We start from the raw sequence: 20,377 nt of genomic DNA, 5'->3' as shown, positions 1-20,377 counted from the left end.
AATACTTTTGAAATTACAAAAATGAATAGGTTTTTTTGTATTACAATCAAGATTATCGTTTTCAGGACAAGCAATTATCATCACAAATAGGATGTTTTGAACAGGGTTATTCAAAACAGAGTGCTGCATGCACGATTTTTGAAAGAACTCACAATTGGAATTCGATATTTGGTAATCGAAATTACAATTCATGTTTAAATTTAATTGCTAATCACTATTTTCGTACCAAAAACCGGTTTAATGGCGATTGCTATAATAGCCCTATCTATACCTATAACCCATCTGCACCATGGACGCTTTATTTATACGTCCATGATCTGCACACTAATGGAACGCAGATTCAGATAGAGCGCGTTAAACAGTCTTGCTACCTGGGAACTATTATAAATAATGAGCAGTAGAGCAAAAAAGTTGAAAATGGTGGAGGTATTTAGCATCAACGGTTCTCCTTTAAAATCAATATGACGGCTAACCCTTCAGCGGAATTCAGTCGCAATTTTAAATTTACACCACTATTGACCTCCCCTAAAGGTTAGAATTATAAAATTTGGGGCAGCTCGGAAACAAGATTCAATTCAATAATTATGCTCCCCCACCCCTTTTTAATATATTCCCGCTAACTCGGAAAATATCAACCGCACGAAAAAAATTGTCAAAAAGAAATAATTGTAGGAAATCATATTTGAAACAATTTTAAATATTCGTAAAAAAATGAAAGAGATCAAAATTCAAAATTATGTAAAAGTTAATTCTATCTACTAAGTTCTATTTTTGTATTATAGGTACCTACATTTTTGTCGTAAAAGTCATAATTAACGAGACAATTCAATAGTTATGCTCTAACTCTAACCTCCAACTGTCACTATTTCCCCCCATAACTTGGAAAATATCGACATCATAAAATAGTTATTTTCCTAACTAGTGCGGAAAGTGATAATTTCACGCACGAGACTGCCGTTGACCCGAACGACGCGATAGCGGAGTTCGGGCAGGCATTCGAGTGCGAGGAACACACTTTCCGCACGAGTTAGGAATAATAGGTTTGTTCGTAGTACGATCCAATCGATCAGCAACCGTTGCCAACCATCAGACGCATGCGCAGTTAACAGTTAGCGCTGCGCAGTTAACAGTTCGAGTTCGTAGACTACGAACGCGCTTGCGTCTGACGGTTGGCAACGGTTGCTGATCGTTCTACGAACAAACCTAATATATATTCTAGGGCCGTACGTTTGGAAAAAGCCACAAAAAATAGAGTTATATCAATTTTTATTTAGAAGTGAAAATACACAAATCAATTATTTGACAAGGTTGTCAAAAACAAACTTTCAATATTAGTTTATTGCAAGTATTATAATATATTATAATGCAATATTACAAGGTATTTTACTTTCCCGCACGTCGTGCGTGAAAGTGCAACTTTCGGAAACGAAATGCGTGCGTGAATCTTTAGTACCATGGTTGGATTATAACCGTTCACTGTACACTCGTCACCTCATCTGTCATTCTGCCTGGCATAATGACGGAGTAGTTACATTCGCGGTCGGACGGACCGATGGACAGACAGCCTTGGTCTAATTTCTCATCTTTAGTACCATCCTTGGATTATAAGCTTTCATTTGACACCTCATTTGTCATTCTACCTGGTACAGTGACGGAGGAGTTATATTCGCGGTCAGGCACACCGACGGATCAAATTTCTCATCTTTAGTACCATCGTTGGATTATAACCATTCATTCGACACCTCATTTGTCATTCTACCTGGCATATTGACGGAGTAGTTACATTCGCGGTCGGACGGACCGATGGACAGACAGCCTTGGTCAAATTTCTCAACCTTAGTACCATCCTTGGTTATAAGCTTTCATTCGACACCTTATTTGTCATTCTACCTGGTACAGTGACGGAAGACTTATATTCGCGGTCAGGCAGACCGACGGACCAAATTGCTCATCTTTAGTACCATCGTTGGAATATAACCGTTCATTCGACACCCCATTTGTCAATCTACCTGGCATAATGACGGAGTAGTTACATTCGCGGTCGGACGGACCGATGGACAGACAGCCTTGGTCTAATTTCTCATCTTTAGTACCATCTTTGGATTATAAGCTTGCATTCGACACCTCATTTGTCATTCTACCTGGTACAGTGACGGGGGAGTTATATTCGCGGTCAAGCAGACAGACGGACCAAATTGCTCATCTTTAGTACCATCGTTGGGTTATAACCGTTCATTCGACACCCCATTTGTCAATCTACCTGGCATATTGACGGAGTAGTTACATTCGCGGTCGGACGGACCGACGGACAGACAGCCTTGGTCAAATGTCTCAACCTTAGTACCATCCTTGGTTATAAGCTTTCATTCGACACCTTATTTGTCATTCTACCTGGTACAGTGACGGAAGACTTATATTCGCGGTCAGGCAGACCGACGGACCAAATTGCTCATCTTTAGTACCATCGTTGGGTTATAACCGTTCATTCGACACCCCATTTGTCAATCTACCTGGCATATTGACGGAGTAGTTACATTCGCGGTCGGACGTACCGACGGACAGACAGTCTAAATTTCTCATCTTTAGTACCATCCTTGGATTATAAGCATTCATTTGACAACTTTATTCGGCAAAAATATTTCTTGGGGATTTTTTGTCCGGGATTTTTTGCGGGGATATTTTGTCAAAAAAAAATTGTGGGGATTATCTGTCCGGGATTTTTTGTGGGGATTATTTGTGGGGATTATTTGTGAGGATTATTTGTGGGGATTTTTTGTCCGGGGATAATTTGTGGGGATTTTTTGTCCGGGGATTATTTGTCCGAACCCCTAATAAACTCATATTTGTCAAGTACCGAAATTTCCTAAGGAAAGTTTCAAACGGGCCATTACGCTCCTGAATTTTTGACGTTTATTTAATTTTTTTCGTAGCGCCATCTTATACATAATCGCTACATTAACAGAGCTTAGATTCTTACAGATTCCTATACTTTTTGTGTATTATATGTACAAGATTTACGTTTCACATGCCAATTTCTATTAATTCCAGAAATTTATTTTAAAAGTACACCACGCAAAAAGTACTTTATTAATTCACATTTTTTTAACGTTACATCCTTCCGTTACATATAGGCTAGTGCTAAACGGACTTTTATCATGAAATTCATTTAAATACTTGAGTAATTTAGATATAAACGCTCTTATATTTATTGAAAAAAAAGCAAAACTTTCACATTTTTTTATAAACAATACACAACAGGTAGGGCAGCAAAAATATGGCTGTAATTAGCGAGATATATTGTTAGTAGGTTAAGCATTTTTCGGTATACATATATGCTCTAGATTATGAGTGGTGTACTTTATAAAGGTGATGGGATCGCCTATACTTGTAACATTACCAATGGCCGGCCTTAAGCAAGATATGCTTTTTCAAGATTTTATACTTTTAATAATTTTTGATATTTTTAATGATTATTTTTTAAATTTCTCATTATGACTTTTTTCTTGACATTTAGGTATATACATTCTGGAATAAAAAAAGCTTATTTTCTTTACTTTAAAATGGTGTATTGCGATAAATTCTAGGACTATTTTTAAACAAGATATCCATAGGATATCCAAGGGTATCCGTAATTTGAGAAAAATTTTAAATTTTTTTTATTTTTTTTTATTAGAAGAATATAATTGTAGAAGAATATAAAGTGGATGATAATTATGAATCATGCAATATTTGTAAGATAAAGCTCTTATAAAACTTGGAGAACGTAGAAAACAAAATTTTAATACATTATTGCTTCCTATAATGCACAAAATGTTAAAGGTGGTATACAAAATGATATGAAAATGAAACATTTTGGATGCTTTGCACGCACAATAAATAAACTTAATTGTGAACGATCGCTTAAAGGATGAGGAAATCAGCCACAATTTAACTTGAAAAATGATTTTATTCACGTTTCGACTTCCACCTCGGATGTCGTTATCAAAAATGATATGAGAAAATCATTAAAAATTTAACCAAAATAAAAAATACCGTAAGCCACTTTAAAAAGAGTTCTACAAGCAACTGCTAAACTTTTAGATTTTCAAAAAATCCAGGAAATGGGAATCCTCTCAAATTACTGCAAGATGTTTCCACACGTTGTAATTTGACATTTTATATGTTGGAAAGATTTATTCAGCTAGAAGAAATTATTAACGTTATTATAAGCATAACAAATATGTACATAAACAATCGTTCAACAATGTATTAGTGGAATTTTATTAAACAGATATCCCAAATAGTAAGATCCTGTCGATTTCAACTTTTCTTGGCACAATAAGGTTTCGACTAATTCCTTTTAAGGGTCCAACAAATGCGGAAAAAGCACAGAAAATAGAATCGCTCTTATTGCAGAAAAACTTGGAATGGAACAAAAAGATATAGTCCATTGAAATGTTACATTTAGTGTGCATTTTTTAGAGGAGTCAATTTTATTTTTTTAATGTGTAGGGGGGTTCAGTAGAAGCTCAAGTTCAAGTTTTTGGGGTTGAGGCCCTTGTCCCCCGGCCGCCATCTTGGAAAAAGAGGTGCAAAGGGCTTTCGCGCTGTATCTCGTAAACTAGCTACCCTACAGAAAATTTAATTTCACATAAAATGAAGCAAATTAAATTTTCTACAATTTTATATCTATTACTTTTTATCGTAAAGTGACCAACAAAAAAGTTATAAACAAAAATAAGAGAAAATTTTGTAAGAAATTTCCTTTTGGAGGTTATAACTTTTTTTACGTTCATTTCATAATAAAATATCATCGTAGCGATTTTGTAGAGAATTTTTCAATAAACAATTTTCACTATAGAGTTGTTTAATTTTATTTATTATCTAGGTTTTACAGCGCTCCAAACTTGACCAGTTTCTCGAATTCTCGTAGAAAAATAATGCTTTTCTATCTATATATTAGACGAGCGGCATTAACCGTTATGCCAACCACGAAAATCAAAGGACATCGCACACATCTTATGGAAAATATAATGTCACTCAAATTCAATAAAATTTATACGAATAGATTCGTTTTAAATTAACGGTCAAATCTTATCATTGCGCCAACTCCATATTTTCAATAATAAGAGCAGAAATTGATATAAATAAATCTGAAATCAAATGGATACGTACATAAGTTAGAGAGAGAAAAAATATTTTATAATACCCAAATTGTCGGTACTCCATAAATCAGCGGATTAGTTGCACTAATCCGCTTAGGCCCAGCGGGGTTTAAGCTCTTTTGAATAGCACCCAGAGCAATAGTGATTGTAACTGACACTTTTACTGACTAAAAAATTTGATTTCGATAAACTTTAATTGCAATTTGCGCCGTAATTAATCATAATTAAGAGTTGGTGCAATGATAAGATTTGACCGTTAATTTAAAACGAATCTATTCGTATAAATTTTATTGAATTTGAGTGACATTATATTTTCCATAAGATGTGTGCGATGTCCTTTAAGGTGAATGATCAATTTTGGTCTATTTTTATGTTGTAGAGGTCGCTGAATCCGAATATGAAGTTTATTTTTATCTAGAGTTGGTGGAACATGTTAAAAAAATAAATTTTATACAAAAATGCCAAAAATCAATTTTGATGATTTTTCAAATTTACCTCGCTGTATCTTTGGTCGCTGTAAATATTTCTTTTTAAAAATTTTACTGTGTCATCTTTGAAGTACGTAGATAACAATGAAATTTGTCCAAAATGTTTGAACACATTAAAAAAGGAGTTGTTAATTTATTAACATTTTGTCATCATATTTCGTTAGTTTCATGTTTACTTAAAAAAGTTGAGTGACAAACTTTTTAGTTTATAATTTTAACCAACACAACAATAAAATATAGTTCATGAAAAAGTTTTTTGGAAAATTTTAAGTCAAAATATATAATAGGAAAAAAGTTATGTTACTTCATATACAAGCGGCACACCCCAAAAAACGCTTATATCTCGAGATCCTGACCACGGTGTGATGAATGGCTAATTTTTATCATACTTTATGATTTTGATATCAAAAATCGTTCTTTGCTCTGCTTAAGAATTTTGCATTTTGCGGTTGCGTCATTCTTCTTCTGAAGCGGCGAATTTGTCTCAAACAACTTCTTGGGCCTTTTCTATATATATGCTTAGAGTTATAAGTTTTATAGTGGGAAGAAAGGTCAAAAACAGATTAATAATAGCATAGAAATGTTAAAATCATAATAAATTGTATGAATAAAAAATATATATAGATAGAAAAGTAAGCCTAACTTTTGTTTTTATTGTATCCCTATGAGCATTCGAGAATCTGGTCAAGTTTAGAGCGCTGTAAAACCTATATAAATAAATAGAATTAAACAACTTTATAGTGGAAATTGTTCGCTGAAAAACCCTCTACAAAATTGCTGTAATGTTATTTTATTTTAAAATTAACTGAAAAAAAGTTACATCCAAAAGGAAACTTGTTAAAAAAAATTTACATATTTTTGGTTATATCTTTTTTGTTGGTCACTTGACGATAAAAAGTAATAGAAACAAAATTGTGGAAAATTTAATTTGCTACATTTTATGTTTAATTAGATTTTCCGTAGGGTTGATAGTTTACGAGATATAGCGCGAAACCCCTTTGCACCCCATTTCCAAGATGGCGACCGGGGGACAAGGATGGCGACCCCAAAAACTTGAACTTAAGCTTCTACTGATCCCCCCTACACATTAAAGAAATAAAATTGACTCCTCTAAGAAATGCAAGGTACGGCCTAAAAAATGTAACATTTTAATGGACTAATAAAGGATTTACGACTCAAATTTTATTAGAACATGAGAAAAAATTTGCAGATCCGGATGATATTATGGGATCGCAGGATCAACCACGAGGCACTACGACAATAATAGAAATGCAAAGATTTAGGGAATGTGATCGGTTGCCGCGAAATGAAGATTCGTTAAAATGGTGGAGAGAAAATAAATATATTTTTCCTTCTCATGCACAAGTAGCTCGAGAACGCCCTAGTGTCATTGGTAGGCTAGCGGCAGGCATCCCCAAAATGACCAGGTACTGACCACGGAGAGGTGAATGGCCAATTTTAAACATACTGTATGTTTTTGACGGTGCTGAAAACGAAATTAGATTTATTTTGAATTTCATGTGGAGGAACATTGTCAAAATCGCAATTTTACCCTAAAAATAAAAAAAAATAAAATTACGGTTTTTTGCGTTTACCTCGCTGCCACTCTGTTCCATTTTAATATTTTTTTTTCTGAAATTTTTACAGTATATAGCTCTAACATTTCTGAAGACAACGGTACCTGTTTCAAGCTTTAATTCTTATTCTGATAAAGGTTATGAATTTTTCAAAGGAAAAGGTGCGCATTTGTGCAATGCAAAGTTTAATCCCAAAAGTTGAGTGACGAAATTTAAAATTTAGCCTTTTAATCACGTTTATGTTACAATAGAGAGTGCAAAGAAGTTTTCTGGAAAATTTTAGATCAAAATGTTGGACAAGATGGACGATGGACAAATGAATCATGGAATGGAGGCCCAAAAACTATAAAAGAAACCGAGGACGATCACCAACTAGATGAACCGAAGAGCCGACGTGAAAAGAGTAGCGGGAGACTGCCTACCTACAAGCGGCCTAGTGTAGAGAACATTGGAAAAACACGCATGACTATGTCCAGCAGTGGATGCAATTGGCTGAATAATGATGACAGTGTTTATAAAATGTATCAGTTTGTTTTTTAAATAAACGCATTTGAGTTTAGTATACATGGTCTGTGGTAAATTATAGTAAAGAATGATAAAGATCTGTTAAATGAGATGAATCTTCCAATAACCATATTTAAAATAAATACCTGAACTTGATTTGGGGGTGGACCTTGTGGATACTGCTGTTGTTTAAACCAATTCTGTTGCTGTTGTGGTTGTTGGGCCTGTTGGGGCCATTGACCATGCGCCGATGCTTGATTCATACTTCCATTTTGCATAGGAAAGCCGGAAGTTGGAAAATTTGATGAGGTTCCGAATCCTTGGAATGCAGCTTGTTGTCCTCCAGTCTAAATAAAAATACAAAAAAATATACGTCGACGTACTTAAATAAATAAACGTTCTTAAATAAATGTAGTTATAAAAGAAATTAAACGTATAACACATACTCTCTCCTTTCTTTCTCTCTCTCTCTCTCTCTCTCTCTCTCTTTCTTTCTTTCTTTCTCTCTCTCTTTCTTTCTCTCTATCTATCTCTTTCTCTCTCCCTCTCTTTATCTCTCCCTCTCTTTCACTCTCCCTCTCTTTCTCTCTCTTTCTCTTTTTCTCTCTATGTCTCTCTCTTCGAGAGTATCATATACATTTATTTATAAGTACAAATCGATACACCAGTTCCAAAGAGTAAGTCATAATTTTAGTGATTTAGAGTTAAGCATTGTAAAGTGCTTCAATAACCAATATTGTACGAGTTCCAAAGGGTACCAACTCTAGAATAACGTATGTGAAGATGTCATATGTATATTTTGCAATAAAACGGTAATTATTTTGGTTCCAAAGTGTAACAATTCGAGGTGTTACCCAGTTTTCTTGTGATTTTTGACTTGTTACACTTTGGAACTGGTATATCGAAATGTACATCATATTTTCGAAAAGTTTTTATATGGTAATATTCGTTTTCCATTGCTTTTATTTGAGTTCGTAATACGTTGAGTACCACCATACATATGATCAGTTCACATAGTAGTATGATAGAATTGATTCAAAAAATGACATAACCCAGACATCCAAAGTGAAAGTTATCCTCCAACACCAAATTGTTCTATATGGTCCACATAATGTTCAGAAAAAAGTCACACCTTTTTGAGCGTCGGGTTTGGGGGGAGAGGAGGGAGAAGTCGGTAAATTCGTAGTTTTTTACGTTTTTCGTCAATATTTCTAAAACTATGAGGTTTAGCATGAACAACCTTCTATACAAAAATGTTCTACATTAAATTTTAAATAAAAAGACCCTATACATAATCCTTCTAAAATGAACGTTCCAAAATTACGGAGGTAGTATTGTATAATTGGTCCAAAAAAGGCCTAACCCAGACATCCAAAGTAAAAGTTTTCCTCCAACACCAAATTGTTCTATATGGTCCACATATTGTTCAGTAAAAAGTTACACCATTTTGAGCGTCCGGTTTGGGGGGAGATGGGGGAGAAGTCGGTAAATTAGTAGTTTCTTTACGTTTTTCGTCAATATTTGTAAAACTATATTTAAGCGTAAACAATGTTCTAGACGAAAACGTTCTACATAAAATTTAAAACAAAAATGGCTCTATCCATAATTGTTATAAAATCAACGGTACCAGAGTTACGGAGGGTGAAATGTGGAGATTTTCGATACTTTTTATATTTTTTGGGCAATTGATGATGATTTTGGGTGGTGAGGTTGACGTTTCTTCAAGGGCTTATCACTAACATACCATCGGCCACTGAAATAGCAAATCGTGTTAAAGAAAATTTCTTTCAATCAGTAAAAATATTATAAATTGCTCAAGGAATATAAAAAGTATCGAAAACTTCCACTTTTCACCCTCCGTAACTATGGAATCGTTGATTTTATAACAATTATGTCTCTCTCTTCAATCCTGACCCCCCGGAGGGAGTGTAGTGGTCGACGTGATGTCGTGTATTGTCCGTCTCCAAAGATCTCTGTCTCTGGTCATTTCTTTTAATTCATGCATAGGTCTTTTGCATATTCCTGTAATCTGATCGATCCATATTGTTGGGGATCTTCCTCGTGATCTTCGGCCTTCCACCTTTCCTTGTATAATGAGTCTTTCCATGTTTCTGTGTTGGCTCTCATAACAATTATGTATAGGACCTTTTTTGTTTTAAATTTGATGTAGAACATTTTTGTATAGAACATTGTTTACTCTAAAGCATATTTTTAGAAATATTGACGAAAAACATAAAAAACTACTAATTTACCGATTTTCCCCCATCTCCCCCCCCCCCCAAACCGGACGCCTCAAAATGGTGTAACTTTTTACTGAACAATATCTGGACCATATAGAACAATTTAGTGTTAGAGCAAAACTTTTACTTTTAATGTCTGTGTTAGGCCTTTTTTGGACCAATTATACTATACTACCTCCGTAACTTTGGAACCGTTCATTTTAGAAGGATTATGCATAGGGCCTTTTTTGTTTCAAATTTAATGTAGAACATTTTTGTATAGAAGGTTGTTCATGCTAAACCGCATAGTTTTAGAAATATTGACGAAAAACTTTAAAAAACTACGAATTTACCGATTTCTTCCCCCTCTCCCCCCCAAACCCGACGCTCAAAATGGTGTGACTTTTTTCTGAACATTATGTGGACCATATAGAACAATTTGGTGTTGGAGGATAACTTTCACTTTGGATGTCTGGGTTTGGATCTAGTTATACCATACTAATAGGTCGTTATACTTTTTTGTCATAAGCGGTGGCATAAAGTGCGATACCATTTTAGTCTCATATATGGCACTCAACGTGTTAATAGTAAATATTTCATATCCTAATAAATAATTCATATACATAAAAAAATATAGGTATATTAAATAATTACCTGTGGAAATTGGCTAAAATTATTGGCGCTTGGTCCATTGCCGTACAATGCCATAATACTATCCTTGTCTAATTTTACTTTTTCTTTTTCGGTTGGTAATACTTGATTGAAGAAGCTCTCTTCTTCTGTTTTAACTGGATCGAGAGCTTCTTGTGTTTCCGGCTTTACCGCTGATGTAGGGGCGGAAACGAAACTACTGAAATTATCTTCGGGGTTTTGTAAACCTAAACAGAAATTAGTTTTATAGAATATATATATTTATACATTCTCAATAATTTTAAATGTATGAGTATCCTTTATTAGGACTTAGAAAGGGTAGATCTTTGGAAAAAAGGATTACTTCAAAATATGATTAGTAGTTATTATGCAGTAAACATGAACACGCCATCCTGCAAGGAAAAATATTTGGAAAGCGAGGTCCAGGAAGAAGAACATCCTGGTTAAAGAACCTCGGAACCTGGACCTTGATCTTTGACCTTTCGCTTCGTTATCGAACGTATTCGCTTCGTATCTGTTTAGCATACGTAGCGAATACGTTCGATAACGAAGCAAAGGGTCAAAAATCGAGGCCCTGGCACAATACAACCTATGTGCAGCTTTTTCGCGCTACGGAAGATAAGATAAAGATTGCCATGATGATCGCCAACATTCGTCACGGATAGGTACATCAAGAAGAAGCAAAAGAAGTGTTCACCAACAGTAACATTGTAACACATGAGAGAAAAATTGGATGCACACAGCAATAGTGAAAACGATTTTCATTTACTGGATAGAAAAATAGAACCAGTGTAAGTAACACGAATGTTCTTACACAAAGATGCCTAGACGTTAATCAAGAAGTACATGCATGTTTTATCGATTTTGAAAAAGCGTTTGACAGAGTACGCCCCGATAGGCTAAGAGACATTCTTGAAAGAAAAGACATAGATAATAAAGATCTGCGAATAATTCTCAACTTATATTGGAATCAGAAAGCTAACATCAAAATAGAAAATGAGATATCAAAAGCAATAGAAATACGTAGAGGAGTACGACAGGGATGCATTTTGTCACCACTGCTATTTAATGTATATAGTGAAAGCATCTTGTCAGGAAGCCCTTTTGCAAGCAAATGAAGGAATCGTAATCAATGGAGAGGTTGTAAATAATATTCTATACGCGGACGACACTGTACTAGTTGCAAGAACAGTAGAAGAATTACAACGATTACTTACAAACATAAATATTTCTTGCAACAATTATGGCATAAACATTAATATCAAAAAAACCAAGTATATGGTCTTCAGTAAAATCATGACACAACCAGCACATATTAGTATAAACAGTATTCAAATTGAAAAAGTATCAAGTTACAAATACTTGGGAACTTTAATAAACGAAACTGGAGACCAAAACAATGAAAGAAAAAGACGTATCGAAATTGCCAGGGCTACCTTCATAAAGATGAGAAAACTCTTCTGCAACAGAGATATAAGCATCCCTCTACGATTAAGAATGCTAAGAGGCTACGTATTGAACACGCTATTATACGGTGTAGAGGCCTGGACTCTTAAACAGAACAACATAAAAAATATTGAAAGTTTCGAGATGTGGTGCTACCGTCGAATGCTGAAGATAAGCTGGGTTGAAAGAATCACAAACCTTGAAGTAATACGAAGGATAGGAAGAGACCCAGAAATTTTGTTAACTATAAAACGAAGAAAACTCGAGTATTTGGGTCACCTGATGAGAGGTCATAAATACGCATTGCTTCAAAATATAATGCAAGGAAAAATAGAAGGAAAACGGAATCCAGGCCGTATAACAATGTCATGGTTGCGGAATTTGAGAGAGTGCTTGATGATTTCCAATCTCCGATAGGAGTGACACAAGAAGAAGAAGTAACAGGAGGAACAATCCCGTTCAGTCGGGTTAGACGAAAACAACAGGCTTAACTTTGCATGGCAAACTTCCCCAAGTTTTATTATTCTAACCTTTGGGCGGGGAGGGTCAAAAATCGCCACTGAATGCTCATATTGCTGTACCCTAAAGAACTCAAAAGCACGTTATCTGGGAGCCCACGAGATACAAGAGTTTATTTACCAACATAAAGCCTCTATATATACGAAAATTCCTGGGAAAAATTGAATTATCTAAGCTGATCCAATAACTTAGAAATCATCATTAAAGGTAAGAAAATGGAGACACAATGGATTTTATAGGTCGCAGTATGATTTCTCCAATAAAAAATAATAAAGTAATAAAAGTATAGGAGAAAAAGGAAACAATAAGAGAAACATCAAACTATAGCACAGCAAAACTCCTAACCATGTCAGGAGTGTACCTGTATTTCCGGTAAAATATTTGTCAGTTGATTCAAAGTAAATGAGACACAACTAAATAGATAATATAATATGTAACTTAAAAATCTCGAGAAATTATTATTGTCTTAGCATTCGCTAAAAAACAACAGATAATCCAAAGGAGCAACTCTATCACTGGCTATCCCAAGCAGCATGATAAAGGAGAAGGATGAATGGCAGGGCCGTAACTACCATTGGGGCAACAGGGGCAGTGCCAAGAGGACCCCGCAGGGGCCCTCGTTTGGTTGGCCGTGCATAGATTGTAACGAGATCAAATAAACTTTTTAAAGTACTTTCAGTCAAGTTCTACTTTGAGTTATCCGATTGTAATAAGTACACTACATATTAATTCTAACAACTTCAATGATCGATTTAAACCTGTTTCACCTGCACCATTATAAAAAAATTTGTCTCAAAATCTCTCCACGAAGTCACTTCATTTTCTTTGCTTTTAAACCACCAAGCAGCTCCGTTTTTAGATGGCTTGTTATAATTTCTTTGAAGCCTTCTCAGTTCTGTATATTATGTTTGAATTTGTTTTTTAAGATTTTAATGAAAGGTACCGGATGTCGTTTTCTAATATCTCCGCCAAATTGGATTCTGCTCTCATTAGAGCTGTACAATTACTTCCCTCAATTCCTACAATATCCTTCAATTTTTCTTCCACTTTTTCCATATCGAATTTTAACGCATTCTCGAATTTTTCTTCCACCTTTTCAATTTGCTGTATCTTCTCAGTAATCTGGTTTACCTCTTCCTGCATTTTTTCTAAATAAACCTTCATATCTTCAAATTTTTCCAACTCCCAACTGTTTTTCCCAACCCAAGTCCTCATACCAATCTGAAAGATTGGTATGAAACAAAAAAGAGTATCTGACAGAGCAAAGAGATCTGAAAGATTTCCTCGAAAGTAAAAAACCTGTCAATCCAACATGCTGGGCTGGAAGATTTGATGCAGTTAATACATTGAAACACAGATTTTGCGATGTTTTGAAGTGCCTTTAAGTCTAGTTCTGACAAGATCAAAAGAAATGAAAGAGACGAAGCAACACAACTGAAAAAAAGATAGAATCATTCAAATTTGTTTTGTTACCAATTGTGCAAAATAAAATCCTTGAAATCCTCAACAGTCTCGTAAACACTGGAATCAAAATCTTTGGACCTTTTAACAGCTTACAGTTTACTTGAAGAGAGCCTCTTAAAACTAAAGGAAATGAGAGGACAATTTGAAACTTTCTTTGAAGAGGCTTCAAATATGTGTCAACGTTGAGAAATACCAGTAGGGTTCGCTCCAAAAATAATGTAGAACACGAAAAAACTGTGAGAAGATCAAAGACTTCAATATCCCAAGTTATGCTTTAGAGTAACCGTGTTTTACTCAATGATCGACACATTATGCCATCAGCTAGAAAGTCTCTATCAAGAAATGAAAGCAGTGTTAGATACGTACCGAATTGTTCAAACTGATTTTATTTTGAATGCAAACGAATAAAACCTTCAAAACGAAGCAATCAACTTCGTAAAACGTTTTCCAGATGATTCCAGATGAGATATGGGGGGTTTACCCCCCTTCCGCTGGGACCTCCCGGTAGGGGGGCCCCAGATCACGTTTGGCCCGGGGTCTGCAACATTGTACTTACGGCCCTGATGAATGGTTAAAGGAAGGGTCTTAATTTCAGAAGACCTGCTATTTGGATGATACAGTCAAGTAACAGTTTTACGATGAAATTAGAAGCTGCATACCGTACATAGCCAAATGTCATCAAAATAATCTACGATGACCTCAACGAAAAAATAGGAAAATATGTACAGTCATTGTAAGTACATCTTTCCCGCGCAAGAGCATTCGAAAGGGAACATGGAGGTATCCGGATGGAACCACAGTGAACAATGCCAATCATGTTATTGACTCCAGACATCAATTAGATGTTAGAAATGTGCGTAGCAGACTAAGGCCAAATACAGACTCGGACCAGTACCTGGTAGAAAGTAAAATAATAATTAAAATATCAAACAACAAAAAAGAAAATGGATCCAAGAGTAAAAAATATGATATAAAAAACTTGGAATATAAAAAGAACAAAGAAGAACGAGGACTAGAAAACCGACAAAAAACAAAGAATCGGAAATATGAAAAAAATTAGGAAACTACAAAAGTAATCATGCACATATAGAAAAAGGTAAAAAGAACTAAAGAATAATAATGTGATAAAGAATGTCACATACCGACGACTATAACTAACAGAGAAGTCGACAAGAATATACGCTGGTGAGGGATGAAGAGAACACATCGAAGAAGGGATGGAAACAATATAGAAAAGAACTCAAATAGACAGGAGAATTAAATACACTCACAGAACTTAGAAAAACATTTAAATGAAATGCCGTGGCAGATAAAGACAAAGAATTATTGAAAGAAAAGTTTGAAGAAAGACGATTGGGATGTAAAAGGTGACAAAGGGAAGACCTAAACTCAGATAAAAGGAACAAGTGGAACAATATCTGAAAACTTTAAAAATTAGCAACAGAAAAACAAAGCACATAACAGATCAGATAAAAATCTTGGAATCAGACCAAGACCCACAAAGGTTGTCCTTTCAATGTCCTCAATTCAAAGATATGTCTTCAGGATATATTCTTAACCTTCAAAGATCCCAAATTGCATAACGACAGATTTCAAATGCTACACCATTTATTGAAAAATTCAAATTTTCATAATTTAATAAGCTTTAAAAGTGGCCGAAAAAATTAACTTTCGAAGAACAGTTTGATAAATTCTGATAATTAAAACCATATCTAATTATATAAAGTTACTTTTGTTTTTAAAACAATGGGTACAGGAATTCAATAATATTTTATCACGAAATAATATAAAAACTTGATAAGAACTAAATATGATAAATTAAAAAAAAACGGAAATGGTAAAATGTATTTGACATAATTTTTAAAATTATATGTAACTCCTTTTCAAAGAACTCACTATTCAAGCCAAATATTATCAAAATCGTATATTTACGGTCTAAAAAAATAAATTTTTTAAAAAGTCTTACCAAAAATTTACATCTTCGGAAACAGATACACAAAAATTTTTGATGACAAACGATTAAACCGCGAAATCAACAACGATGTTGATTTTTCTCTACCTTACTTGATTTCTTATTAAAAATGAGCAACCAATAGCGCGACAGGAAAAATACCGATAAAGGGGTATACAAATGACAAATTAATAAAAAATCGTAACCAATAGAAAATACAATGTCGTCGCGTTCTTCTTTTTTTATACAAAACTTGTACAGAAAATTGTTTTTAATTTGCAGATTTTTCTTCCGTGCGTTTCTAATGTTGTCCGCTATTTTTTAATTATCTTTAATCCGTAGTTACTTCTTCTTCTTCTTCATGTGCCTTGTCCGTTGCGGACGTTGACTATCATCATAACAATTTTAATTTTAAAAGATGAAGTTTTCGATCATTTTTAATAATATTTTTAATAATATTTTAGAGCATTTTTAATAATATTTAGAAAATATTAAAATATTACTAAAAGATTTTTAAATCGAAAACTTATTGGTCCATTTCCTTGGTAACACCTCCAAGGCTTCTAAAATTTGCAAGCCAAATGGATGCTGAAGCGAAGAAGACAAGAGGGAATTCAAAAAACTTACAATTCACGACCCCGTCTGTTCAGCTGGTAAATTCCAACAGAATATTTTAATATTTTAATATTTTCTAAATATTATTAATAATGCTATTAGGATCGAAAACTTCATCTTTTAATTGCCAGATGACGCTAGTCACCTAATATTTTCACTTCAGTTGCAATGGGTGGGAAAACCTCTCAGTACGGATCAATTGGGATATGGAGAACAAGCCTACGTGCCTTCCGATGAAGGCTCCAATAAGAGCCGAAAATCGCGATTCAAGGGACTGGACTGCGCTCCGTATTCTAATTGAAAAGTAAGATTGTTTTGCCTTCGCATTGCAACTGAATTAAAAATAAAATTTTTATTTTATTTTTAATTTTAATTTTGTTTGCGGCGTTTTTGAATAACTCGATGTTGATTTTTCTCTACCTTACTTGATGCCTTATTAAAAATGAGCAACCAATAGCGCGACAAGAAAAATACCGATAAAGGGGTATACAAATGACAAATTAATAAAAAATCGTAACCAATACCAAATACAATGTCGTCGTGTTCTTCTTTTTTTATACAAAACTTGTGCAGAAAATTGTTTTTAATTTGCAGATTTTTCTTCCGTGCGATTCTACTGTTGTCCGCTATTTTTTAATTATCTTTAATCCGTAGTTACTTCTTCTTCTTCTTCTTCATGTGCCTTGTCCGTTGCGGACGTTGACTATCATCATACCAATTTTAATTTTGTTTGCGGCGTTTTTGAATAACTCGATCGATGTTAGTTTAAACCATTGGCGTAAGTTTTGAAGCCATGAGTGTCTTCTTCTTCAAGGTCCGCGTTTGGCCTCTATTTTACCCTGTATTATCAGTTGCAGTATACGGTTACGGGTACACCCACATTTCGAATGGCTCTAGCTTTTTCATTAGTGTTTCCTTTATTGTCCAGGCCTCTGCGCCATACAACAAGACTGAAAATATATAGCATTTTAGCAGCCGTATTTTTAGAGGGAGAGATATGTCGCAATGGGTGAATACAGTGATGAGCGCGCTAATAACCGGCAAAATAGCGCAAAAGATGGAAAACATAATACATTGCGAAAACAAAAAGAGAAACTAGTGGAGGTGGAAATGATCGTTATAAACGTATAAATTAACATTACATTACATAGTTTCCCACCTTTAGAAGTCTGTGACAGGAGTATTTTATAAAATTCTACTGTCACAGTGACAGTTGTCATACTCCTCTGATACGTGTAAAGGTGGGAAACTATGTAATGTAATGTTAATTTACACGTTTATAACGATCATTTCCATCTCCACTAGTTTCACCTCTTTTTGTTTCGCAATGTATTATGTTTTCCATCTTTTGTGCTACTCGTATTTTGCCGGATATTAGCGCGCTCATCACTGTATATTTTTCATGTGGGAGAGAAAGTGTTAGGAAAAACATCTGGTGACAGATCTCTTACTTGGTGGTAGAACGATGAAGTGCAACAGAAGGTTAGGGAGAAGAAAGAGGCCAGAAAGAGCTATTGAGAGAATCATTGTAGATGTAAGCTTAAGAGATCATGCGCCAAACTAAGATATGAGAAAAAAACCCATGCCGTTATCGAAGCTATCGCAAAATCTCTAAGTGGAAATGAGCAGTGGAAATGGCAAGAGCGAGTGAAGAGAAGTGGACAAAGGGACTAATACAACAGAAACCAAGAGCACAAAACAAGTCATGAAAAGACCACAAGACAGATGCTTCGACGACATTAATGAGAAGGCAGTGAGAAACTGACAGCAGATATCTCAAGACCAGCAAACATTGAAAACATATGGAGAGGTATATGTCAACGAGTAAACCAGAAGGAGCTGATAATGAAGATGAACAAAAAAAAATCAGAAAATACAGATTAGTAATACATATTGGTGGAGTACCGGAAAAGTTAATGAGCTGTAAACACGTAGTGTCTCGGCTCTTGATATTTTGTCTATTACCAGTGAAACTACCAGTTTTTAATTATAGTTAAAGTGATCAAACTAACTTTAAACTGTAAGTTTTATACTACATACATTATTTAATCGTATATTTGCGTATTTAAACCAGTTTTGTTAGTTTATATTCCTGTCTACTACAGCAGTTATTGTAAATAGACACAGGTTTATGGATTATAAACAATTTACCAGTTTTGTTTTTTGCGGGAAACGAAAGTAATTAGTTTCGGTAGTACCGTAAATAAATTATCAATATGTCATCAGATGTTACTATACAGAATGTCCCAGCGAATAAATCTTATTCTACCGCAGCTTCACAGCAAAATTTCTTCCCAGGAAAAGAAAACGCAATACTTTTTAGCGCTATTAATAATACACCACTGCAAGATTACCTTATTTCTTTAGGTAATTTAATAAATCCCAAAAATATCTTATTCTCGTCTCGCCTATCTAATAATCGAATATGCATGTATGTATTTAAGTAGCAAGCAAGCTGTTGAGGATTTTATGACAAACTATGGTTCTATACAGGTAAATGGAGAAACAGTCAGGGCCAGAAGGCTCATAACGCCTGCAGAAAGAATAGTGCTATCAAATGTTTGTCCAAGTATCCCACACGAAGTAATCATCCAAGAATTAAAACATCTCGGCCTAAACTTAGTTTCTCCAATCACTTTCCTAAAGATCAGTGCCTCTCTTCCAGAATATAGCCATATAAAAAGTTTTAGAAGGCAAGTGTTTATTAGTCCGCATAATACGACGATCCCAGATTCAATTCTTCTAAATTATGATAATACTAATAATAGAATATTTATTTCGCAGGATAGTATGACATGCTATATCTGTAAACAAATAAATCACATTGCTAGTAACTGTCCAAGCAATAAAAATTCTTCTTCTCAGCCTTCAGGACCCTTAACCCCCCCTACTGTTCAATCTTCTGACTCTCCTACCAATGCTGGTAATCAAGTAGACCAAACTCCTAATAATGATCAAAATAAAAATACCGAAATATTTCCACAAGTATCCATACCAAACACCTCTAACTCTACATCAGTGGAAATTATACAGCCCGTTTCTGAAGCAACCCAAGATTTAAAAACTAACGAAAATACTCCACTGGAATCTTCTGCTACAGCCGAAAATATAGAGATAATTTCACAGACTTCACTAGCGATCACGAAAGAATCGCCCTGTCCCTCCACCAAACGAACCATATAGGTCTGGATCCCGCGTATGAAAAAAAAGTTGATTAATAGCAAGCTGAAAATTTGTTAATAGCTTAAGGGTGTCTAGTCGGATAAACTTTGATATATGGGAACACTGTAACAGGGGAAGTTTTAATTGTGGAACAGGTTAAAAATTTGGAACGGTCAGAACACGAAAATGGCACATTTATTTTGTCCGACAGAACAGACATAAACTCTCCGAACAGAGATTAAACTCTCATGCAAAAATCAGACTGCTATTTATCACCTGCCATAATTCCTGTCATTTGACATATTCTACATGTTCCACTCATTAAAACGCCAATTTGGTGATAAATAGCAGTCTGATTTTTGCATGAGAGTTTAATCTCTGTTCGGAGAGTTTAAGTCTGTTCTGTCGGACAAAATACATGTGCCGTTTTCGTGGTCTGACCGTTCCAAATTTTTAACCTGTTCCACAGTTAAAACTTCCCCTGTTCCAGTGTTCCCATATATCAATGTTTGTCCGACTAGACACCCTTAAGCTAATAACAAATTTTCAGCTTGCTATTAATCAACTTTTTTTTTCATACGCGGGATCCAGACCTAATAGAGGAAACATTATCTCCACCTGTTGAAAATATCGTTGA

General features: G+C 34.7%; 1 protein-coding gene across 18 annotated transcripts in view; it reads right to left on the bottom strand.

The window, feature by feature from the left end:
- The window catches only part of LOC126887162 (stromal membrane-associated protein 1-like), a 58,259-nt gene that overhangs the window by 14,267 nt on the left and 23,615 nt on the right, over positions 1–20,377 (bottom strand). For all 18 annotated transcript variants that reach the window (XM_050654527.1, XM_050654532.1, XM_050654536.1 and 15 more), the window contains exons 4-5: positions 10,587–10,810; positions 7,860–8,060 (exon numbers count right to left, since the gene is read on the bottom strand). In XM_050654527.1, the coding sequence (XP_050510484.1) occupies positions 7,860–8,060; positions 10,587–10,810 (425 nt within the window). The remainder of the gene's footprint in view (positions 1–7,859; positions 8,061–10,586; positions 10,811–20,377) is intronic.

This window comes from Diabrotica virgifera, chromosome 6, assembly GCF_917563875.1.
Source record: "Diabrotica virgifera virgifera chromosome 6, PGI_DIABVI_V3a".
NCBI lineage: Eukaryota > Metazoa > Arthropoda > Insecta > Coleoptera > Chrysomelidae > Diabrotica > Diabrotica virgifera.
This window is presented reverse-complemented; position numbering and strand designations above follow the sequence as displayed.